The sequence below is a fragment of the Monopterus albus genome, unplaced genomic scaffold, assembly GCF_001952655.1.
Source record: "Monopterus albus unplaced genomic scaffold, M_albus_1.0 scaffold40.1, whole genome shotgun sequence".
Taxonomy (NCBI): Eukaryota; Metazoa; Chordata; class Actinopteri; order Synbranchiformes; family Synbranchidae; genus Monopterus; species Monopterus albus.
Genome location: NW_018127920.1, coordinates 102,587 through 128,275, shown reverse-complemented (window position 1 = coordinate 128,275; position 25,689 = coordinate 102,587). Strand labels below are relative to the sequence as shown.

Sequence of the window (25,689 nt, the reverse complement as noted above, 5' to 3'; positions counted from 1 at the left end):
AGGAAGGCAGTGTTCTCCCCCCTGTCAAAACAGGCACGCTGCGTTTGGAGATGAGATTTAGCCCCCCCCGCCACACACCGTGACCCTTATAGTGTACGCGTGTCACGATTCTATCCTTGAGATTGACTCTAAACGGAATGTACTAGTGGATTACTACTGAGGAGGAGGGGGAAAAATAATAATGAACGGGCTTCAGCTGGAAAACATTTTATTCCCCTTACTGGGTGATGCATTTCAAGGATTATGGGCATCCGATGAACTGTCTCTACACACTTTCAACAGACCAGCATATCTCATTGTAAACATACATCCTAGATATCTCCCGGATGAACATTGGCTGGCGCTAACTCTGGAAGAAAACGGTAGAAGCACATTCTTTGATTCTTTTGGCTTTGCACCTGATTTCCCCTATTACCCTAAAACTATCTTGCATTTTCTGCAAAGAGGGGGTGGGGTAATTTATTATCACAACCGTACCCTGCAGCATCCTTTATCTGTAGTTTGTGGCAAGCACTGTGCATATTATCTATTTCACAGAGCTCGAGGCCTGTCCTATTCACAGGTGCTGAGGTTGTATGGAGACGACACCATCAGAAACGATCTTATGGCCTCTGATTTTGTAAAAGCCTGTATAACCTCTTGTTCTTCTTCTATAGATTGCATGCGAGTGTGTTCTTTAAACATGTTCTCACAATGCCATAACCTCAAGTTATAGAATGTTGTTGATTCTTTTGTTTTAATATTATTTTATAGCGTAGATTAACTTTAGTTTTTGACATGTTTTGTTATTGAAAAAATGAAACTATCTGTAAGAATATTCAACTTTAGTTTTTAACTCTGCATATGTTTTGTGATTTTAAAAATGAAACGATCTGTAAAAATATTCAACTTTAGATTTTAACTTTGCATATGTTTTGTGATTTAAAAAATGAAACTATCTGTAAGAATATTCAACTTTAGTTTTTGACTCTGCATGTGTTTTGTTATTTTAAAAATGAAACTATCTGTAAGAATACTCTGAGAAAAAAATCAACCTTTTTTATTTAAAACAAGAAAAACATGCTCACTGTGCTTATTTTTAAGAAACATGAACCCAACGAGGGGATAATGTTACAAAACGCCTCTTTTTTTTTTTTAATATTGAAAGAGTAGTCATCATCTTGATCCCCCGGGGGGTGACTGTCCGGAACGTTTCTTTCTCAGCGCGCTCCACACGGTCGGACTTCCGGGTGACGCAAACTCAACATCCGGGTCTCCACCATCTTTGTAGTTCTGCATCTGCCCATGAGCGTGTTTATTTGCCACCATCGATAGTGGTAGATTTATTTCCGATAAGGTATGCAGAAAATAGTCCCACCCCACAGGCTTGTGAGGCGTGTGACGCGTCACGTTCAGATCGACCATATGTGAACTGCGCACCGCTTCCCCTTTGTAAATAAACTCCCCCGTGTCGCTCCATCTCACGGGCGCTCCAGACTCTGACATTTTCTGTAGAATGTACTTGGTTTTCTTGTGAAAACGTGGGTTAACATTCGTTAGCACATCTTGAGTTATTAGTTACAAGATCAAGTAAGGAACAAGTTAAATACTTAACTATACCATCATATATAGGGGTTGTAACCAATATCAGATACAGTTATATTCTTATCTTTATAACCACATGTGTGTAGAGACTGTAACCACTGTCTGTTTATCTTTTCAGATGCGGTTAACCACAACTTCCTTTTCTCTGGCTGCAGATGCGTCACGACTTCCTTATCTCCAGCAGCAGATGCAGGGGGGTGGGAGGGTACCCCCGGGGGCCACGTGGGACCAGGAACCGGAAGAATGAATCTGATTGTATGGGGCGGGACTAAGGACCGGATAGACGATTCTGATTGGCTAGGAGGCGGGACTAAGGGGCGGGGCCACCTGTCTAATTCTGATGAGAAGTGGTACCTTTATTGTGTGTTATGTTAGCTATATATTGCATACACTAAAAGAGTGCATAAAACACTAACAGCACAAATAGACAAACGCTCTGACAAAATAAGTACTATAATTATTAGTACTTCTATCAAGACATTCTATTTAATGTTTCCTTTTTTTCTGAGTTGAGGGAGTGAATTTGATTCAAACGTTGCTCAAAATGACTGTACAGTACATTGGACTGAGCTTGTTCTAGCTTTGAACAATAATATTATAACCTCCCCCCTGACCTGTCTTGTAACCAGAAGGTGCTGTGCAAATAACAAGCACAAGGCTGGTGAAAGTTTCGACTGTTTAATATAATGAAGTGCTCGATGTAGGTAGACAGGCTCCTAAAATACCTAGGTCGATATAACAAGGCACAGTTCACTAATCAGAATCTTTAAACAAAAACTGGTTAAGCTGAAAAGGCAGCAGCAAAGTCCAAAATGTGGCAAAAGTCAATATGTAACAACTGCAAGTAGGTCAAATAGCAAGGTAGCGACAACTTGAGTGAGGTTTGGCCTAGATTGAATGTATACAAGACAGCATAACAATCTGGCAACTGGAGAGAACAAAAGAGAGTAAGGAGTAATGCAATGCAGGTGAAGAGGGTGGAGACATGCAGGTACTGCTGGGAATCAGGTGGTAAGGCAGGGCACGGTCTGAAGGGGAACGGGGACATACATACATGTAAGTGAAACAGACAGCAAAATAAGAGCATGATAGGGTAAACTGTGACACATCTAGTAAAACAGCTATAGTATGTGTATTAGTGGATGATTCCACTCACCTGTTGCTCACTGTCCACCCTTCATACACTGCCTTGTTTCTCTTCTCCAGTTACCAGCTAGCCATTAATTCTGTGCGCTCCACCCACCATCTGTCACCGGACCAGCATCCTGCCTGCCTGAGCTTTGTTTTTGTACCTGTTTTCTGCCAGGCTGATTCTCCATTTAGCACCACACTGCATGTCCCAGTCATCACTTATCACTGGGCCTGCATTCTGCCTGTCTGATCCCTCACCTGCCTGCCTGGTTCCACTATTGCCACACTGGCTGCATGAGGGCTGCCCTGCCATTTCTGTTACCTGTTCTCTGGAGCTGACCCCTGCCAACCTGCAATCTGATCTTTACTCTCTGACTCCTCGTCTGCCTAGCACCTGCTGCTCACAGTGCTTTCCAGCCATTCTATTGTTTTTGTCTTTTGCTACCTGTGACCCTACCCATTTTGTCAGTTGGACCTGCTGCCTGTTTAGCCTCAGCCTGCCCCATATGGTTTTTGTTTGGCCTGGCTATCCTTGAGCTGGTTTTTGACTGTACCTGTATGCTATCTGCCTTTGCCTCTGCCTGTTCTCCCCTGTTTTGGGTTCAATGAGCCTGGTGAATTTTCTGTGGACTTTTGTGCATGTTTTTGGTGCCTTGAGCTTACTTTTTAGTTGTGACAGGAGAATTCCCATGTTTCCAGCTGCCTTGAGTGTCAGTCCTTTGTGTTGTTCTATGCCCTGGGGATGGTTATCTCTCATGTCTGACCTGTGTACAATCTCCCTACAGAGTAGTCCTTGTGCAGCTTGAGTTTTCTGCTTTATCTCTGTGTGTCAACCCTATCGTGTCCACTCTTAGAAGTTAAGCAGGGCTGAATCTGGTCAGCACCTGGAGGGCTGGTTGTCTGGGGGGACAATTTGTTCTATTTAAGCTGCATCCAAAACTTCTAATTATAATTCATCTGCTCGATTTCTGATTTCATCTTCCCATTTATTATTGTGGTTTGATCTGAACTGAAATTGCTCTGGAGAAGATGGGCCATGCAGCACAGGTAACCATGTGTTATCTAAACCTGCTTTGGGATACAGGGCCCTAATATCAATCTATAGCTTATAGTATGGAAGTCTTACAGTAAATGGTTGCCAAAATACAAGTTGATAAAAAAAAATCTCTGTTCAAGATGCTACTTGCTGCTTCTGCAGATTAGAAACATGTTGACTCTGTTCAGGTCAATCAGAGATTAAATTAGTTTTGAAGAGTCCTTCTGCAGACACCTTGTCTACAGAGGTGTCGCTGCTTTCTATCAGTATGTATTGGGTCTTCCTCCTCGTTTCAGTTAAGACTCATGTTTACCTAACTTTGCCTTTTGTAAGCAGTCTAGGTTTGATATTGTGATATTTCTTTTCAGTGTAAGAAGCTAATTTCTCAAGATGTGAAAGTTTTGTGGATGAAGAAGGGAGCAAGACTGGAGGGAATATGAATGAGTACAAGATTCATGTCGCTTTGAGACTTTACGCTGATATTAAAAGGGCACAAAGAACCTCAGAGCATCTTATATAGAAATGACTTACCACTGAGAACTAACCTATAGAGGGTTTTGAGGATGCATAATACCTACAAATGCATAGTGCCATTAAAATACTCAGTATCCACAGAAGACTCCTCAGCACTCCCAGACGCAGTATAATATTATTCAGTGCTAGATTGCAAAGTGCTAAATTGTGCTTATTATCCTGAAGAAAGCATAATATCAACATGAAGTTCACATAAGGAATCCCGACATCTGACAGGAATGTGGCTTAAAGTGGCAACATCTCTCATTTTATGCTGCATCTCTTTGGACAGTATAGTGTTTATGAGCTGATTAACTGTATTTGCTAACAGAAAATAAACTGGGCCTAGTGTAGACATAATTTTTGGCTCTATACTTTTTTCATCTTTCCATTCATATACTCTACTACAAGGTAAATGTGTATAACACTGAAAATCCTTATACAAGTAACAGTGATTACACACTTATTTATTTTCCATCTGAGTATTAGAGAAGCCTGTACGCATCCACACTCCCAGACCCCACTCCTACACCCTTTGGCTAACTTTTAACCACAGTTTTTATGCTGCCATTAATCCTATAAAGAACACCCTGTTCTTATTCTGAGACAGTAAAGGGTTGAGTTATAATTTAGCAGCAGGATCTGTGGAAGACAAGGTACAGATGTGTTCAATATGTCACAAAGAAGGTTATTAACTTCACACAGTAATTTTACAGCATTCCCACATTGCATAAAGGTACCTGCTAACCTTTGAACACATAAAGCGCATAAGAGGTTTTGAGTAGTATTTAGCATGTATCTTTTTCTTGGTGTTAGGTAGAATATAATTTTCAGTATAGTGCACAATTTGATTATTACACCAGAGCGTTATAATGTTCTCCAAATTTACATACCAATGATAATCTTTTAAATCCATATTCCATTGAACAGCAGGTGTTTGTGTGTGTGTGTCTGATTTTTATACAGGCTAGAAGTGATTTGCTTTTGCACAAATCATAAAATGCAATAAAACAAAATGTGCTTCCCTTCTCAGAGCCATAAGTCCATCAAATCTGAAAACACAGGCATGATACACACATTTCTGGATTCAGTGTGACTCAGGCTTTCTGAGGATCTCACTATCTTTGGTGTTCACTATGAATAGACATCCATAACTCTGCTTAGAAATTATTTTTAAAAGGAACTCCTTTTAACTCAAAATTGTGCCTGAGAATCATTACATTAGCAATAATTAGTAGTTATACGTTATGCTAAGTATCAAAGGAAATAAGTGATGCTATAATGGTTTGTACATAACTGAATACATCCATCCATCTATTATCCTGAAGAGGGTCACAGGGGGGCTGGAGCCAATCCCAGCTGGCATTAGGCAATAGGTGGGGTCCATTCTGGACAGGTCACCGGTTGTTCACAGGGCTAACATGTAGACCAACAACCACACACACTCATGGGCAATTTAGAGTCACCAGTCAACCTGTCTTTGGACTGTTGGAAGAAGCCGGAGTACCTGGTGACAACCCATAAAGGCTCAGGGAGAACATGCAAAAAGAAAGGTACCAGTCAGCCTGGTTTGGAACCTGGAATCTTCTTGCTGGGAGGTGACAACTCTAAACACTGCACCACCATGCCTTGCTGAATACACTGCAAATTTTATGCTAAGCTAATATCTCTTATCTGTATTTTATTTCCCAAAATATCAAACTATTTCTTTAATAATAGAAAAAAAATTTAAAATTGTTCTGTAATTTCCTAAATCAGCTTGGCAGCATCCATTTTTTGGGGATTGTTTTTAACCATGGCTTTAGATTCAAAGGCAACACACTCTTTATTTGTTTAGATTTGTTTATGTTGAAAATAAGAAAAATATAGTTGAGTAAACAATCTCATCACAATGCCACTCAGCAGCTCCTGAGCAGCTACTAAATGGACTTTGTGGTCAACTGTAGTTATGTGGCTAATGGTGGTGTAAAGCAACCCAGCAGTGAGTGAACACGTGGCGGTTTGTTGTCTTGCAGACCGTTATGCCTGTTGGTAATGCGATGTTTGATTGCCACAGTGCCGGTAATGTGTGATTACTGTTTGGCCTCACAGCTCCTCATTAAAATATATAAACATATATTTTTCATGAATTGTGTCCGCTCACTAGGATGTGGGTTGCATCCTACTGCGTAACAATATTGTGAGACTGGACAATCACAGGAAGATATTTTTAAAGTAGTTGAATTTGGTTCCTTCTTCTCCCTGGATAATCCTAATGCAGTAAAAGTCAACCTTTTCCTCTCAAGTTCAAACAAATCTGTACAAATATTGTACTTCATTTGCAGTTTTAATTGAAATATACTGTATTTCCCTTGAAGTGAAGTTTGCAGTTTTCAGTGGAGTTGGTGACACATCATTTATGATTTCCGAAAGCACTTGAAGCAGCATTTGTACTAGCTGAACCATTTGTTGCAAACAAACACAGACTGAAGTTAGCTGTTTCACACATTTCCTTTGGCTTGCCATTACTTCTAATTGGCATAATAGAACCACTTCCTGCTGGGTTTTTACCACCACCAAGGAGGTTATGATTTTGGCTCCATGTCTGTGTGTGTTTGTTTGTTGCTTAGCAGAGTTACAGACAAACGACTGAATGGATCATCAGCATACACATATGTGCATATATATATGTACACATTTCCCATCTTAAAAAAATAATATCGCAATCAAAAGTTATCAAAATTGTTTTAAATTTGACACACATATGTAGGGTGGCAATGTCTGTCACCAGACCAAATTTCATCCATATCTGATCTGGATTCCAGATCTGATGGCCATTTAAATGTAACATCAAAAACCCCATTTAACATATATTGTCTACCATAGCTTGGCTAATAATGAAGACAGAACCCTGAAATGTTCAGGTAAGGTGCACAGTACAAATGCCCTACGAGTTGATCCAGATCCGATCCATTTTATGTTGTTATGGATCTCATTTTTCACAAGGGACCAATTTGTGTGAGTGAATGTTGTGCCTTGGTGGAGGTACATGTGCTCTCTTGTTTATTATATCTTCTGTTCAATTTTTGATATTTGAAACAAAGGGAAGAAAGGGGGAAAAAATTAGAGAATATAAAAGATTCCTTCATTCCAGTAGGAATGAACTGCCTCCTCCTAGCTGCTGTTACCATCTCATAAATAAAACACCGCATTGTTTGTAATGAGTATTTTGTGTTCTGCCATGTACTAACACCATCACTCATGTAGGAAATGGTTTTCTGTTCTCAGGAGACTGCTTACAACCCGTGTGGGTTTTGGCTTTTCGATTTAAACCTGGGTTATGTTATCTACACCATTATTCAACAGCAATGTACCAGAACTTCATCTATAATACATTCTCCTAGATACAGAAGTTCATATGCACACTTATAGTCACAATATAAGTGCAGCTCGGGGCATGAATATTTAGTTCTGCAACAGACTTCAGCAGTAAACTGTTTGTGTTGTGCTTGGTATACAGTTGTCATTTGATATTGGCTGTTTGTGATGAGCTCAGTTGTACCTCTTGACTTGTTAATGGTGTCAGTGAGTGTAGATTGCCACCAGGTGGTGAGTGTATATATATATATAAGGCTTGTATTCAAGCCATTGTCTCCTGGAAACGTTTACATGCATATAATTTGCAATAGCTAATGGTTTTGTAGGAGACATAATACAGTACCACCGATACTATCAAGATACTAAAGAAAAACTTTAATAGCTCTCAAGTCACAAAATGTGAAATGTATTTGCTAAATGTTCACCAAAAACATATTTAACTGATTTTCCTACAACATCCACTTTCCTTGTATTAGACCTTTTTATGGTGATATTAGGGTTAATTAGGAAAAAACTGCAATACTAGTTAAGAATTGTCAAAAAAAACACGAGTAGTGACCTTTTTATAACATGTAACTGAAGCTACAGTTTATTCCTAACAAACCGCTAATGACATATCCCAGTCTCTAGTATCAGTGCCTTATGCTTATTATGATCTCTGTGTGTTGCAAAAGTGTAGCATTCCTACAGCTGAAAAACACTGCCAACACTGGAATGCTTGAAGTGTTTCATGCCCATTTTGTGTTTGACAACTAATAATGTAGCACTAGCAAGTTATGCTATTAAATTAATGCTAGTAGTTTTGTGTCTTAATTCATTAGTCTGAAGCAGTGTTGTAGTCGAGTCCCCTGTGTTCGAGTGGAGTCACCAAAGAATAACTCAAATTGAATCTGAGTTGAGTCCCCATTACCTGAGTCAGAGTCATCAAAGTCTACATTAAACGAAATTGGCACATCTCTTACTATTTTATAATAGAATAATAATGTATTCAGGTGTCACACTAGACTTTCTCATTGTCCGTCATTTAGGATCATAAAGATTTCATCATAATTTATTATTACCCCTCAATTAAATTTTTATTTTTTAATGATAAAACATATTTAATAGCATTTTTCATTCATTTTCATTTCATTTTTTAAACAATTCATGTACAGAACAAGCTAATGTGCAGCCATCTTTCATGTCAACACCACATAAAGCAGATGACTTTTTGGCAGTGACAGCAAAGGCCACTAAAAATACTTCAACCAGTGTGTGTAAACAACACACACAAGACGATAGGCCAACTGAACTAAACTCAGATGACCTGCTGTAGCTTGGCCTGCTGCAGAGGCGACTGTCACTAGGTTTCTCATGGGCCTTACAATTTTGATCTGAAAGCTGAACCCATGCTCTGCTGCCGCACTGGAGACTGGACCTGCCAGCTCCACTTCATTCAGAGTTGTGAACTTGGAAAACATTTCTCTCTGGAAGTGATTAGAATTTTCTCTGTATGTGATATTGCCTGATCCTGACGCAGTCACTTCACCAAGAGGAATCTGCTGCACATGCTCCTTCTGCACCAGGGGCACAGCTTCACCCCTCTGTGATCCGTAGTGGTCACAGACACAGTCCGTGGCCTCCAGTCCTTGGCTATTCAACGGGCTGTCAGCTCCCAGATAGTGCATTGAGTAGGTGCAGTTTGATGCATACAAATCATTTATAGAAAGGTGGCGTGTATGCTTAACGGAAGTGAATACCACAGATACAGCACAGTGCAAATGAACAAGTTTTAATATTAATATTCTTTGTTAAATTATTATAGCCTATTATAAAAAAAGGCAAAAGAAAAAAGTCGAGTGCTCCTATCCAACTTCTGAGTCCAAATGCAGTCAGTGCTTGAGATTGAGTCCAAGTCTGAGTCATCAGTGTTCAAGTCCAAATTGAGTCAGGAGTCCTAAAAATCTGGACTCAAGTCGGACTCTAGTCCAAGTCCTGGATTCAAGTACTACAACACTGACCAGTAACACTAGTTTGAAGTGTGACAATTTTCTCTTTTAAAAAAATAATAGATTTGTTCTTGAGCTAAAAAGGTATTTGCAATATATTTCAAATGCTTTAAAATCATATATCAGAACTCTTTGTAAAATCATTACTCCAATAATTGAATAAAAATTCTACAGTAGCATCAGGAAGAGAAAACATGTTCATGTGAGCTACATTTGTTCTTCACTGCAGGAAGTGATGTCGGTGGAGGAGGAGTGCACTTCCTGTTACTGCCTGATGGACTTGACCAGCTGTCACCTGCTGCTGGACCAGCCAGGCTCATACGCTCTGGTGGGTGAGCCCCTGACACAGGCCGCCATCAAGAGGCTGAAACTGGCTGTGTTTGGAAGCATGGAGGCCAGCTCCATGAACTACAGTCTGCGGGTATACTGTGTGGATGACACGCCGCACGCCTTTCAGGTGGGGAAGGACGGGTTATTTGCTTGGGTTCTTTTCCTCATTATGTTTATCCAGCAGGTGCTCAGCCGTGTTTATTTCCACCAGCGTTGTGATTCACTGTCTCATTTATTCATAAAGAGGATGAGTAATAGGGGCTTAATTAGCAAATGTATGAATTTTGGCTTTCTTGAGTTGAGCCATGTTTTAAAATGCTAATTCATGAGGTAACACAAATTAAATACAAAACGGGTGTATTTAAAAATGGTCACTAAGGTGGAATGTGTGTGTGTGCGCAGTAGTTTGCATTCCCTAATACTTCAAAACACTCTTGTTTAAGTGGAACATGGAAAATTCTGTTTACTCATTTTGCCAATGCTTGATTTGATTTGTTTATTCACGAAATTGCTTCATCACTGGTACTTCGTTGTTTATTTGTATTTGTATGTCCCGACATTAGCATTAGCCTGTCTCTCAAGTGCTGTAGATTTTGTTGCAGAAGAAAGTGGGTAGTAAAATGTGCAGCCCACTGGAATGCTGTGCACACTGGCTGCATAAAATATAAACTGACTTAAAAGTTTAATGTACTGCCTCCAGCTATTGAGAGGGCATTTGCAGGATCAATTTAAAGCTGCATCGATAAATATTTTTATATCAATGTATCAAGTGACTGTGTCTAGTGTCAATGGGGTCACTCATAGTGATAAATCTACAAAGAATTGTCACTGAGTTCCCCTCAGTTCTACTAAGTTCTTTAGATTCTTTTAGCTAGTTGTTTAGGTTTTAATGCCCACAATTTTTGTGTTTTGATTCACCTACTTTGCTTCTTATCAGCCACATTTCCAATGGCAGGAAAGATTTTTCATCCAAAAAAACACTCTAATAAACTCATAATGCACTAGCTGCTCAGCACCTGATGGCAGCTAGTGGCTACCGTGGCATGTTTAAGCAACTAGACATACAGAAAATTTACCCAGAATTTAGTGGAGGCCAAACCAGAGCTAGCAGTAATCTACAGTCAGTTATCAGATATCCAGAAGAACAATTTCACATAAAAGCTAATGTTTTATGTAGCTGCTGAATGTATAAATATGCTGCATAATAACTTTTTGCTAACACGTTCAGCATATCAACTTTTTAAGGTGATAATATGTCAGCAGTGTGTTTAGTTTCTTCCGTTGCCCCATAAGGCCAAAACATTTCATGCAGATTTAAAATGTTTGGTTCACCGAAATGACAAAAAGACGTGCATTTTCCCAACAGTCCCGATTCAAATTCAGAATACAAACACAGCAGCCTTCCTGCACCTGTCTACCACCACTTCCATACTTTAGTACCACTTTGGTGATTCCTGCTCTCCTACGAAGTACATACTGTAGGCCATGGCCCAGATTCAAAGTGAACATCTTGGCTTTATACGGTTTTTGCCCAAGTTCTACAAAGCAGCAGGGACCTCAACATGTGCTCTCTATCAGTTAAATCATGTGAATGATTGCAGATTGGTTACCAGTGTGAAACAATACTGCAGATCTGATAGTGGGCACTCTAACAGCTTCTAGTAAATTTAATAGACTGAGACAAAGGCAGCCATATTGTCATCACTGCCATTCAAATGTTAAACAGTCATTTTTTAAAAACTTGTTTTGACTTGATAATCCTTCAGCAACCTATGGGCTTTTCAAACAATGAAATCTCGTCAGCGAACATCAGGGAAATCAACCTTCTGTCCCCCCCGGAGAGACCAGGCTAACACAGGAGCTGAGCCAAGTTGAACAGAGCACCGCAAGCCTCATGACTGGCTCTGCCTCCCAACCACCTTTCTGTCATGCTGCAGCCGTTAACGGCAGCTGGCTTTAAAATGGGCTTGGTTTATGAATTCCCAGCCTGCTGAGCAGATGCCAGATTTTGCACATCCCATGGGTTCCTGTCTGTTAGCACCACATCTCTACTGTGTGTTTTTCCAAGCTCTGGCACAAAGTCAATCACAGACTGGATTCAGGATCAACAGGAAGCCTGATGCAAGACAAACACTTATGCAACAGAGACATTTAGGGACAGCAAGAAAGGGTTATGATTGGCAGGATTCTGATCTCTTCTGTAGTATACCACCTGGCTGTTTCTGAAAAATTTCTTGATGCCAATTAATTGATTTAATAAGATAATGAGATGAAAAGATGCTTCATCTTGAAATTAGCAAATATGGAGTTCAGGTCTTAAAATCACCAAAAATGATCTGAATTTATGTGTGTATATCAGTTGTGTCAACAGACAGGGAAAGTGTTATTGCTTGGGAATAGGCAGAAATAATGCCTCTCCACCAATAAATCTACAGTCTTATGCAAAAGTTTAGGCACCCCTTGATAAATAACAGATTTTGGTGATTTTTTATTTGAACAGATGTTAACACAGTTTCTCTTGGAAATGGAAAAAATGCACAATATTTTCTGCAAACAGTGATGCATAGTTACTTCTTATGCCATAAATTGAACAAAAATAAAAAATAAAAACATTATTATGGCATGGTGCAAAAGTTTGGGCACCCTAAGAGTTCCAGAGTCTCAAAGTCTCTCACAAGGTATCAGACCTTAATCAGCTCGTTAGATCTGATGCACAGCAACAGCTGTCATTGGTAAATGCCAATTTCAAAGCTGTACAAATACTTTGACTCTTCAAACCTTGTGCACACACTTGTGGACACCCAGCAACCATGGGTTCCTCTAAGCAGCTGTGTAAGACCCTGAAAATGAAAGTTATTGACGCCCACAATGCAGGAGAAGGCTACAAGAAGATAGCAAAGCGTTGTCAGCTTGCAGTTTCCACAGTAAGAAATGTAATTAAGAGATGGCAGATCAGGGGAACTGTGGAGGTCAAGATGAGATCTGGAAGACCAAGAAAACTCTCGGACAGAACTGCTCGTATGCTGGTCAGAAAGACAAATCAAAACCCCCATTTGACTGCAAAAAACCTGCAGGAAGATTTAGCAGACTCAGGAGTGGTGGTGCACCGTTCCACTGTGCAGCGATGCTTGCACAGACAAGGCCTTCATGGAAGAGTCAGCAGAAGAAAACCTTATCTGCGTCCCCATCATAAAATCCAACGTCTGAAGTATGCAACAGGACATCTACAGAAGCCCGATGCGTTTTGGAAACAAGTGCTGTGGACTGATGAAGTTAAAATAGAACTCTTTGGACACAATCAGCAAAGGCATGTTTGGAGAAAAAAAGGAGCAGCATTTCATGAAAAGAACACCTTGCCAACTATTAAGCATGGGGGTGGATCTATCATGCTCTGGGGTTGTGTTGCAGCCAGTGGCACAGGAAACATTGCACGGGTGGAGGGAAGAATGGATTCCACTAAATACCAGCAAATTCTGGAAGCAAACATCACACCATCTGTAAAAAAGCTGAAGCTGAAAAGAGGATGGCTTCTACAACAGGACAATGATCCTAAACATACCTCGAAATCCACTATGGAATACCTCAAGAGACGCAGGCTGAAGGTTTTGGAATGGCCATCACAGTCCCCTGATTTAAACATCATTGAAAATTTGTGGGTAGATCTTAAAAGAGCTGTGCATGCAAGACGACCAAAGAATATTACAGAACTAGAAGCCTTTTGCAAGGAAGAATGGGAGAAGATCCCAAGTACATGTTGGAGAGAGAAAGGATACAAGGTTCCTACCTGCAAATAGCATAGTATTAGCATTCTACTAGCAGACAGTACCTTCCAGTGTAAACGCTACTAGAAAATACTGTTCACCTCAACCTACAGCCTTGGTGAAGGATTATTTCTACAGTGTCCTCAATTCTAACATCATTAAGAAGAAAGAACTAATTTTAAATGATGAGTAACTATGTTATCAGCATAATTATAGTCATTTTGGAATTCCATCTTGAAGAATGCAGTGGTTTTCAGTTTTGGTTACCATTACATTAGTTACTTGTGGTAAATCAAATAAACAGCTACAGTCTACAGAAAACATCAGCAAATTTCAAATATGTGAACATTATCTCAGATCCAAGTTACATGCTGATTTATACAGTAAAACCACAGAAATGAGAGGGGTCAACTGTGGACCTCATGTCTGGGGAGCTGAGGTATATGGAAATACACCTCCTTTAGGGCCACCATGCAGAAGGGAGTTGCATCACTACTGTTTGCTGCTCCAGATTTTGAGAATGACATGTTTCTCTGCTCTTTAAGTAGTAGGTGTTAACATAGTAGACTAGCAACAAGTAACAAGTAAAACCAGCTAAATAGTATTCACATGTACTGTAATATACTGTACATACCTTCCAGAATATTTTTGAACTTATTCCTGTTCAGAATTAAAAAAAAATGTAAATGATGCAATGCAAGGAATCGTGGATTGCATATTACTATAAGAAAACAGGTAAATGCAAGTGTGGCTTTGTTAGTAAAGTAAAACAATATTACCACATCCATCCGAGACATCTGACAAGTGTTTTTTTTTCCACCTAATGCCTATGTCATATCCTTCAAGATTCAAGATTTTTATTTGCCATTTATGCATAAACAGACAGTCTAGTCATATAGGAATTCTTGTACAGGCCTCTCCTGGAGTCAAGTAAAAATTTTAAGCCTAAAGAATGAACACCTAGTCTAAATATAAGATCACCCAAGAACACAAAAGAACACAAAAATCAAGAATACCCAAGAATATAAAACAGGTGGGAGTTGGTACACCGAGGTCTGTCAGCTTCTCAATCAGCCTGCCTGAGTGAATGGTATTGAATGCAGAAATGTAGTCCAGGAACAGCATCCCAACGTACGTTAACGTACATTGTTATCCAGGTGTTTCAGGGTGTTTCAGGGTGTGGAATAAAGCCAGAGCCAATCCACTGATCTATTGGGGTGATAGGCAAACTGGAGGGGGTCTACAGTGTCCGGGACCATGTGGTTAATGTGTGTGAGGACCAGTTTCTCTAAGCACTTCATGGCGACCGATGTGAGCGCCACTGGCCTGAAGTCATTCAGAGTGCACATTGCACATTAATGCATATTTAAGAAGCTAGCTTGCTTTAAGTAGAAATTGTTGCAGATTAATTTTCTGGGACCAGTTGTTCAAAAAGTTTAGTCTGGATCAGAATGATGTTTTTCTTTCCAGGATCAGGTTATCCATATTGCTTTTGTGCTGGTTTTTCAAAGCAGCATGGGATTGGATTACCTTGATCCAGATACAGACTATCAAATCCAGATTGTATCACAGTGCAGGCAACTTGCTAGGTAAACTAGCCAGTGTGGGGTCACTAGGTTTCTTTGTTTGAACAGAAAACAGCATAATAAAACAATACAAATATCACATTCCATTTTCATTTACTTATAATCAGTCAGACCCCCTCATATGACCCACAACAAATAAAACAACCACATACACATCATTCACAAATTTCTGGATATTTAGAGTTTATTTGAAATCATAAAAAGGCTAAATGTCCAGTAGTTAACGCACACACACACACACGTAACACTCAGGGTTCCTCATTTGTTCATCAAAGACCCGCACTTTGAAGCTTTTAGGAAGCGGATCTGAAGTCTGGTTTTGGTTTATGATACTGGAAGGTTTTGTAGGTAGCATAATGTCTACTTTATTTGCCTTATCACTGTAAAGATTTATTAAAAATTAAGTGCAACATATATTTAATGTATGTATGTTACATAATACAGATTGTAAATTGTTGAATTAATTGACTGAGATTTATTACATTTGTTCCTGGTATTCATCCTGAATCCACTGCTCTGCTGGGATAAGGAGAATCATGATTTTTTTCAGTCAGTTATCCCTTTCCTACTACAATATTTTAAACAACACAGAATGAAGGTTTGATCCAAATCATATAATCCAATTTGATTTCAATATCCACTTTTTTCTTTTTTCTTTTGAACTACCAGTTTTCAAGATTTGATCCAATCTGATAACTTAAATCTGATCAGATTACTTCTGAACAACTGGCCCCTGTTGGTCAACTAATCGATTAATTGGCGCAGCTCAAGCTACTCTAGACCTGAATAGATAACTTCGCCACCATATTCACATTCCATAAAGTGTAAATAGCATTTTAGTATCACTGCCATCAGAAATCTAAATCCTGTATGTTGTTTTTTATTTGAAATGAGCCTTAAATTCTCACATCCCATTTTTTCATGCACACATTGACTTTTTATTAAATCGAATATTTTCAAATAAAACCGCACATCTTTTGAAGTGTCATTTCAGCCAGTGCAATTGTCACTTATTGTCTATGCAGAACTCACCTCCCACCACTCACCTTTGAATGTAAATCACCACATCTTGACAGTTTCAGATGAGTCCAAGCTAGGAAACATTATCACAATTCCAAGCTGGTTACAGAACATACTTTATGAGAAAACCATAGAAGTCCAGGGTTATCTGGTAGCAAAATGTCCAAAAGTTTTGAAAGCACATGGCAGATGAGAATCATCATATTTCAGGTTCGCTGCTGTCACATTTGTTTTTCCTAAAATGTATTTCCAACAGTTGCCAACAGTTGATTGCTTTCACACCTACAGCAACAACAATATGCAATAGGCCTCAGGTACACTCTTTTGCAAACACATTACAGTGTATAGCCAAACATATACAGTACACATGTAGATGAGCTTTTGGACACTGAGTCAGAAACTTTCAGTGTGGCCTGGCATTAGTTGTAACTCTGTTCCCTGTCTCTTCCCTTTGTGACTGACATAGCCCAACACCGAACCATCCCACCACGACACTAAACAGTGATGACCTGCGAGCAACAAAATGCTCTTTCATCATCACAAATTCACTTTGGTAGATGGAAGCACACGTTTCCCCAAGCTTCAGGATGTAACGTTGAGGCTGCAAATGTGATGCTAATGTGAGAGCATAGATTGAAGGCTTTGTTTAGTGGGGACTCAAAGTCACATTTTGGTGGCTTGTTTCTGTGTTAACACCTGATGAGCCAGTTAGTGGATGTGGCAGAGGAAAGGATTCACAACAGGTGTTTGTGCTGATATGCAAAGATACGGAGAGGATTCTTGTATTCTTATTTGCTCACATTCATCTCACCCCCCCACCCCCCACCCACCCCACATATTCTTCTATCTCTCTTCTCCCTTTTTTCACATCCCTTTCCTTCACTTCTTTCCCTTCTTTTTTCATGGCTTTCCCTGTTCCTTTTTTCTCCTCTCCTTTCCTTTCCTTTCCCTTCCTCTCCAGGGAGTGGTGGCTGCAGAGAAGACCAGAGGGGGTCAGCTCCTGGAGGAGCCAAAGACGTTGCCTTTCCGAGCAAACACCTTCAGCCTCCAGGTGTCCATCCAGGATGTTCCCCAGTTCCTGTGGAGCATCAAACCCTTTACCACATGTCAGGTAACCATGGCAGTAAATGATAAGTCATACTGCTAAGAGCCAGTTACTGTGGTCTAACTGCTCTGCTGCTCGCAGGGTTCACTTATCAGTCAGGCAGTGTGAGGAGAGGTGTGCTGTTTTTATGAAGCAAATGATTCTCTAGTTGGCACTACTCACTTTGTGTATTGTGTGAATGTATTTTACTGTAAATTAGTCAATTACATTCTAATATAGCTCCTATGGGATTTTATGCAGTAGTTTAATTAATTAATAGTTTATATGAACTATAGTAAATAAATTATTTTTCTCATGGCATCTCAGGGTCGACCCATGAGACATCTTTAGTACAACAGTACAGTACAACAGCGAACAGCTGTACTGCTCATACATCAGGCCAAGAAATTAGTGATAAATAAGAGCAATAATAATGATAATCCACTCATTACTTGAACATAATGTTGTTACTAATTAAATTTGTTTTTTTTTTCCAAACAGCCATTGCTGTGATTAATTCATATCCATCTCCTTGCTTGTATTTAATATAATTTAATTTAAATATGACTTTTTAAAAGATTTTATTAGATTAAAGGGTCATACATTTCTTATTTTTAATAAGTTATCAAGTCATTCATGTGTTGTTGTTTTTTTCAAAAAGATTATGGTGAATGTTGATTACTACTGCAGTTTTTCATGGTAAGCAAATGCATTTTACCAATAATTGGGCAAAATTTTACAGCCTGTCATTTGCACCATTTATCCAAAGTGTTGCTTTTTTCCTAGTACTGTACCCTGTAGGCATCCAGCATGTACAAAACAAATACTTATTGTATAATTTACTCCTGCTTAAAATGCTCAATTGTTATTTTGTTATTCCCCATTGTCATGTTTTCTTCCTCTTTTCCTCTCTCAGTTATTTTATGTTTACCTCATTCATACAACAAAATTACACTGTAGTGTTTCCCATAACTCAACCAGCAATAGATTGTGAGAAGACCCCATTGTTTTTGTTTGGTTAAGATATTGTACAGTATTAGACTGATACAAATTTTTTTGTGACGATCAAAGTGCACCTAGATTCTAAATGATAAGGCACATACAGCACTGTGGATTGTTTCAGTAGCATTTTTACAGTTAGTGATATTGTTAGGTAAAGTGGAACAAAAAGTTAAAATCTTCTTAATTAATAGAAATAATGAACTGAGCTGAGCATGTGCTCATTTTAATACAGCAGTCAGATCCAACTTAGCATTCATGTTAGCTGCTTACCTGAACTGTTTAGCTGTCTTAGTTATATGGCTCATTCTGAAGCAGGGTGCTGAGTGACACAGCCAAAGTCCCACTGAATTTAGCAAACAACCTTTGCAGTGTGTTAGATAGTAATGTTTTGTACCCACTGTTGTCACATATGTTCCTATATTTCTGTATGTGTCCACCATTTTGTGCTTTAAACCTGCATTTAACATGAACTCTGCAGTCACCTGCGATTCTTTCATGAGGATCATAAAGATGGATGTGACTTGGGATTAAACAGTTTTGTGTTTGTTTTGCTTGCAGGAGCGTTAAGATTCAAGCGGTATTAGATGGAAGGCACCACAGCAGTCAATGAATACTGTTTTGTACCTTGTTTTTGAGCTGTTTGCAGAGCAGCTGAGTTGTTTTGCCACTGTACACTGTTGTTGCTTAAAGATCTGAATGCAGGGTGAAAGCTGTGTGTTTCAAAGACACCCACCCTCTCCACGGCCTTATTTATGAGGACCTCAGGATGGTATGGAGGCAGCACAACCTGCTTTGGTGGAGCAGGTGTAGAATAATAGCCGAGCGTTGTGGCATACATCAAGTCAGCTTTTAGTGCTAAAGTGCATTCAAGCTTTCCACGTCCATCAACCCTCCGCCTCCTCTGTCACTGCTCCCCGGCTCCATTATCTGCTGCTGTGAGCTGCACTGGTCATCTGAGATCAAAGCCGCAAGGGTTAAATCTTCAGTAGGCACACCGGCCACCGTGTTTAATGTCACAGCCTTCACTAAGATTCATATACAGTGACTTTTAATATTTAGATATAGCAGAGCTGAGGTCAAGGTTGTTTTCCCACTGATGTGCCCATTCTCTGGAAATGAAATATACATCAAAGACATCTTTCCCCTGTTCCGCGTACATCCAGTGCTTACAGTACTGAGCCTGTGAGCTGCTTCTGCTATCAGAGATCTGTACGAGGGATTCAAGCTATAGTTGTAAATGATATCAGGACTTCTTCCTTTCAAAAAAATATTTCCAAGCATAAAAATATCAAGCCATGGAATCGCTGAGACTTCACAGCCAACTCTTACTTTTTATCTTGTCATGTGCATGTGACAGTGTGGCCGCAAGTAGAGGATGAAACCAAATCATTTCATTTAGATCATATGTTAATATTGCTCATTGCTGTGTACTTTATTACATCTCTGATGTCTTCTTCTGCCTGCTCAGGAATTTTCCTTTCCCCAAGTGTGGTGCAGCAACCAGCAGCCCCTGCACTGTGCCTTCTCTCTGGAGAGATACAGCCCTGCCACCTCCCAGCTCTCCTGCAAAATCAGCGTGCGCCAGGTCAAAGGCCATGAACAGATTCTGCAGGTCTACACAGCTGTGGCCAAGGTGAGGCTCTGCAGCTGTGGGAGAAGGAAAACAGGGGAGGTTGGTGGGGTTGGTGCTTAATTTTCTCCCTCAACCTTTATGTAACCTTCCTAGAGTGTATCCACTGACAGCAGGGCCAGCTCTCCTGAGCTTGCATTGTGTATTAATAGAGTCAGGATGGTACTGTTTCTTCCCTTCTCCACAGAGTTATGCTAAACACAGACAACACAGATCCAGCTGTTCACCACATTTGCTATATAATTTTTTTTACCTTTATTTGTCCAGGGATACACATGTTCCAGCAAACAGCCTGTTTCGCATTAACATGCACTAACACCTGGGAGCTGCCCTCTGTAGCAACAATCCTCTGTCAGCCGCTGAACAGCTCCACTGGAGCAGCTAGGAGGTAGAAATCCTCACTCCAGAGCACCTTGACAGAAGCTGTTAAGGCGGACGAGAGTGTTAGTCATTGATTTTACCCAATTGCTTTTTCACAACCAGCCACAAACATGCTTGTCCTACCTCAAGGCCGCCAATACTTTTTAAACTGATGGTATTACAGTCAGACACACGTAAAATATTATTTGCAGTTTCATTCCATGGTTTGTTTTAATCCTACCTTGATGGTTAGTTAGTGAGAGTTTGTCCGATCTGAAGAAGAATTAAGTGTTTATGGGAGCTGTGAGAGGATTCATCATCATCACCGCCTTCATAATGGCCATCACACAGTACTGTGGGCTGTTGACAAACAAGCAGAGATATTAATTTTTTTTAAAAAGCTCAAAAAATAACCACAAAAAAATGACATAATTACACAGTCCACACTGTCTTCTGTTTATTGTTCATTTAGTTTTTTTTTACCCCAGCACAAAATGGTCATATGTTATGACAGACTGCTTTTCCACTAAAACATATAATAGATTCATACTTGGATCAAAATTCTGTGTAGAGGTGTTTATGCACCAGCTACTCCAGTATACTGTAAAAATATCAGAGGAACAAGATAAACATACATATCATGTATGTGACACCATGGACAGGTAGAACGACATGTCATGTCAAACACCTGTATACAAGTGCCCGACTGCTGATTTACACATTTCCTTGTCTAATTTTGATGAAAGTTCTCAAAGTTCTTTCTTTACAGCCCAGCCTTCACAAGAAGGAGTGTATACATTGTATTTTACACTGTGGGTCATTAGGTTGGATCTGTATCATCCATCTCGGTATCATGCAGAGCACCAACATGGCAGTTTTAGTGCCACTTTATGCCAAGTACCTCATATTTTAACCAAAAATCTGCAAAAGAAAATGTAAATGGGTTAGTATACTACTTGTGCTCAGTACACTACCACTGCCTTTATGCAAATATTAGATGTTGGGTGCACAGTTGGTGGAGCCACTGATCTAAATAAGACACGTTTGTTTCACGTAGCAGTTAAAGGAATATTACAGCTTCATCATCAGGCCGCAAAGTCCTGATGTTTTATTGGTACATCAGTTTTTCAACCTAAGACAGCACAAAACCTTTTTTTTTAAATTCATTCCAACATTTCCTTTCAGATTTTGCTATGCACAAACTGAAAATCTGCAGAAAAACCTGGCAAAAATGCACATATGGTTATCTTATAACTGGCTCTTTCTGGGAAATCTATTTTGAAATTATTTGAATTAAATGACTGGTTTGAATGACTTTTAACACTTCTTACATAGCGTATTATATTGTTGTAGTAATGTGTGTATCTCATTGTCTCCACTGCCTCACTTAAGTGACAAGCAAACTTTACTGTCAGGCAGTTTACACTTTGAATCATCCACAGTTCTCTCACAATAATCCTTCTATATTGTTTTCCTTTATTGCTAGTTTTCTCCAGTTTGCATTAGCAAAAAATTAAAAACAATATAAAAGATAACAAAAGTCCATACTGGGCACAAAGCCCATCAGTAACAATAGACTGTGAACTGTGAAGTGAGTGGGTCAGATGGGCATCTATGCTGGAGCACAGGGTCCAGCCTGCTACACTTATTGTTCATTATTAACCTTTATTTAACCAGGACATATTCCAATGAGACCGAGGACCCTTTTACAAGGGGCCCTGGCCAAGATGGGAGGCAGCAAACAATTAATTAAAAACATGAAACATAATAAAATGTTAAAAAACACAAGCATGTATATATACACGCACACAGTTTGTGAAAGTCCAACAAACTAAATACTAAGAATCATTTAGCTATACTGAATCACTGCCACCAGTGTTGTCAAGTTAATTTCCTTCTGCAGATCGTTCTAAGTAGCTGGAGCTGAATACACAAAGACTGTTTTGCCCATTTCAGTTCTCATAGTTGGTACAGTCAACAAATACAGATCCTGAGGTGTGAGATTGTACGTGCTTGGCAAGTTCTGTGAAATGAGTTTGAAGAGGAATGTGGGTAGTTTTTGTGAAATAGCTTTGTAAATGAAAATGTACCATTGACTCAGACGCTGCATGGTAAGAGAAGGCCAGCTCACTTTAAATAAAGTGCACAATGGTGAGTTAATACTTTTGCATTTGTTATGAGTCTTAGTGCACTATGATAGACCAAATCCAATTTGTGAAGCCACTGTGACAGTGCATTCATATACTGTATATCAAATCACCGTAGTCAAGAACTGGTAACAAGGTGACTGCAATCAGCCTTTTCTTGGCCTTTAATGAAAAACAAAGCCTGTGTCTGAAATAAAACCCTAATCTCGGCCTTTACTTCTTCATGAGGTTTTCGATGTGATGCTTAACAGACAGATTAGTCCACATTCCAAGATCTTTACAGTAAGGAACAGCCTTCATTTCACTCCCTTGCAAAAAATTATACTTACTAGATATTTACTAAATATTACATTTCATTTCTTTGTTTCAACTGTACTTTGAATTTGGAATCATAAGTGGCAGTGCTGTTCTGGACATTTTCACTGCACAGATTTTATGCCTTGCAACAAAGTTCAGTCAATTTGAACTCTGGCCTTGGCCTTTCAATAAATGTGACACACAAAAAAGTAAAACTGCACTGCAGCTTGCATCTACAGTGCTCTAGGTCTCACCTTGTTGTACCCACAGTGTATAATGCTGATCGTGTGGAGAGGGCCATAGGCTGTGCCCACACTGGCCTTCCATTCAGTGAAATTGTAGAGCACTCAGCCCTGACAAAGAATGTGATTTCTCTGTTTCCACACACAGTGCATCAGTGTTTGTATTGGCTGACTGTGCACATCCCCGAGGTCAAAACTGAGAAAAAGTGAACTGCGAGCTCAGAGCCAGCTGGAGATTGAACCGAAACAGGAAATGCCTGCTGAATTTGTCAATTGTCTAGACTCTAGGTCAAGCGAGAGGGAGATGGAAATTATGTTTGCAGGACCAAGGTGCCAAGGTGACAATACACTGTCTGCCAGTAAAATGTAATATTTAAAGTCACATCAGAAGACAGTGCACGCTGTAAAGAAATATGAGTGCTATGTGCTCAAACCGCTGGTGCTGCAACTGTATACTGTATGATGGAAACTCTGATTTGGGACATCTCTATTGTAGAGTCAAAGTGGCAGGTAATGGAATGTTGAAAACTAGTCAGTGAATGAGCTGGGGAAGAGCAGTTGTGACTACTGGAAGAGGAGGAGGATGGTGCATAATGTATTAAAAACCAACAAGTCATTGCTGGAATCCACAGCCACGGTTTGCCCAAAAAAGCAAATGCCAAACATTTAAAGCTACATTGTAAGTAATCAGGGCTGCACATATGAACATCAAAAAATAGATTTGAGGGATAATATGGCTTTAGTTGTGAGCAGACATAGGCTACCAGATGCCTCTGCCTTTGTTGTACTTCTTTACACTTTATGCTCCAGTGTTTTAAAAATGTTAAACACATAATCTGGACTACCCTGACCCACTAAAACTCACCCATCTGGCTCTACAAACTGGTTAAAACAAGCATTATATCTGACCTCGGTTTGAGTGCACTTTGTTTCTGTTCTTTTCCTTCAGACTGAAAAGGAGTCCGTTCCATTTTTTATGCAGACAGACTGCACCATCACGTCTCAGACAGGGCCCGGGGCCTTCAAAATCCCCCTGTCCATCTGCCAGAGGATCTGTGCCACCTTTGACACTGCCAACGCCAAGGGCAAGGACTGGCAACTCTTAGCCCAGAAACTCCACTTAGATCGGTGAGTGTGTGATGTGTGTCCTTTCACATGATTTGTGTGTTCACCTGTTTCTAATGGCCCATGAACACTAGCTGATGAGAATGATAACAATCCTGTGAGTGTTGTTGACCTCCTGAATGTGGCTTCATGTTGTCTCTCAGCAGTAGGAGACAACACTGATTATTTGGCTGTACAGCATGCACCTGACTGTGTGGTGTCTTGCATGCTATGGGAGGTAATGTGCCCATTGTGCTGGACTTATTATAATGGAAAAATAGCATTACATCAGATGCCAAACTTTTTTTTTTCATTTTTGAGTAGTAAGTCTGATGCATATGTGATCACTTATTACTTGATTGTCCTGTTATATTTGGTGAAAATGTGCACCTACAATGAGATGCTACACTAACACTGACACAGTTCAGTTGTTATATTTGCTTGGTGTCAGCTTGTGGCAGCTATAATCTCCTGCTAAGTGCATGAGTCATGAGATGCCAGTATCTAAGAGTCCTGTGAGATTCCAAATTATCCAGATAAGCTTTCCTCTCCAAGTTGGGCAGCTTTGAACTGAGCCTGATGTGACCAGTGGTTGCAGCCTTTCATGGTACTAATTCTTACCACTGCCGCATGTGAGCAGCAGTGAAACACTGCCCCCCACTGGGCTCGTTGCTACATGGTTGCTATTGCACAGTACTGGCATGGCAACAGGCTGTCTTTTGTTTTGAGTGAGACAGCACTTATGAATTAAACTCAAACCAAACTGTAGTTACCAGCATTTACTGATAATTTGTGATGCTGATTTATGCTTCATGATAATTTTAATACTCTTAAAAGGTCATAGTGTCTAGTTTAACTGTATATAAAACCAGGTTGTTGTGTTTGTGTTCAATTCATACAGATACAGGTAGACACAATTGCTAGTAACAATTGGTGTAACAACACTGTGCTCTTTTGGCGGAACCTTTGACGGACTGCTGTTTCCTGCGGTACACCGTACTCATTTCCTGTTTTTTGTAGTTGCATTGCATTGTGCTTGCTTCCAGATTGTTTAGGAATTAAACTCACTATTTTCTAGGTTCATCTGAATTTTTGAATGGCAACATATGCTTGCACCACTTAAAGCACTTGTTTTGCAGAAGTTCTTGCTAACTACCAAATTTAACTTGCTACTTTAGGTCGGCTAGTTTAGAAGCTAGCTAAGCTAGTAGCTTAATCGAGGTTTTCTCTTGCTGAAAAACTGGTCCATGCATTTGTTACCTCCAGGCTGGACTACTGTAACTCTTCACTATCAGGATGTCCCAATAGTTCCCTAAAAAGCTTCTAGTTAATCCAAAATGCTGCAGCCAGAGTACTGACAGGAACTAGCAAGAGAGATCATATCTCTCCCATATTAGCTTCTCTCCACTGGCTCCCTGTAAAATTCAGAATAGAATTTAAAATCCTTCTCCTAACATACAAAGCCCTTAATGACAAGGCTCCATTGTATCTTAAAGACCTCGTAGAGCCTTATCATC

At 39.7% G+C, this 25,689-nt stretch overlaps 1 protein-coding gene across 3 annotated transcripts in view; it reads left to right on the top strand.

Moving 5' to 3' along the window:
* The window catches only part of unc5db (unc-5 netrin receptor Db), a 263,236-nt gene that overhangs the window by 231,639 nt on the left and 5,908 nt on the right, over positions 1-25,689 (top strand). For 2 of the 3 annotated variants that reach the window (XM_020599197.1, XM_020599196.1), the window contains 4 exons: positions 9,839-10,066; positions 17,268-17,417; positions 19,861-20,025; positions 24,018-24,196. In XM_020599197.1, coding sequence (XP_020454853.1) covers positions 9,839-10,066; positions 17,268-17,417; positions 19,861-20,025; positions 24,018-24,196 — 722 coding nt within the window. The remainder of the gene's footprint in view (positions 1-9,838; positions 10,067-17,267; positions 17,418-19,860; positions 20,026-24,017; positions 24,197-25,689) is intronic. The other variant, XM_020599199.1, reaches the window with a different exon arrangement.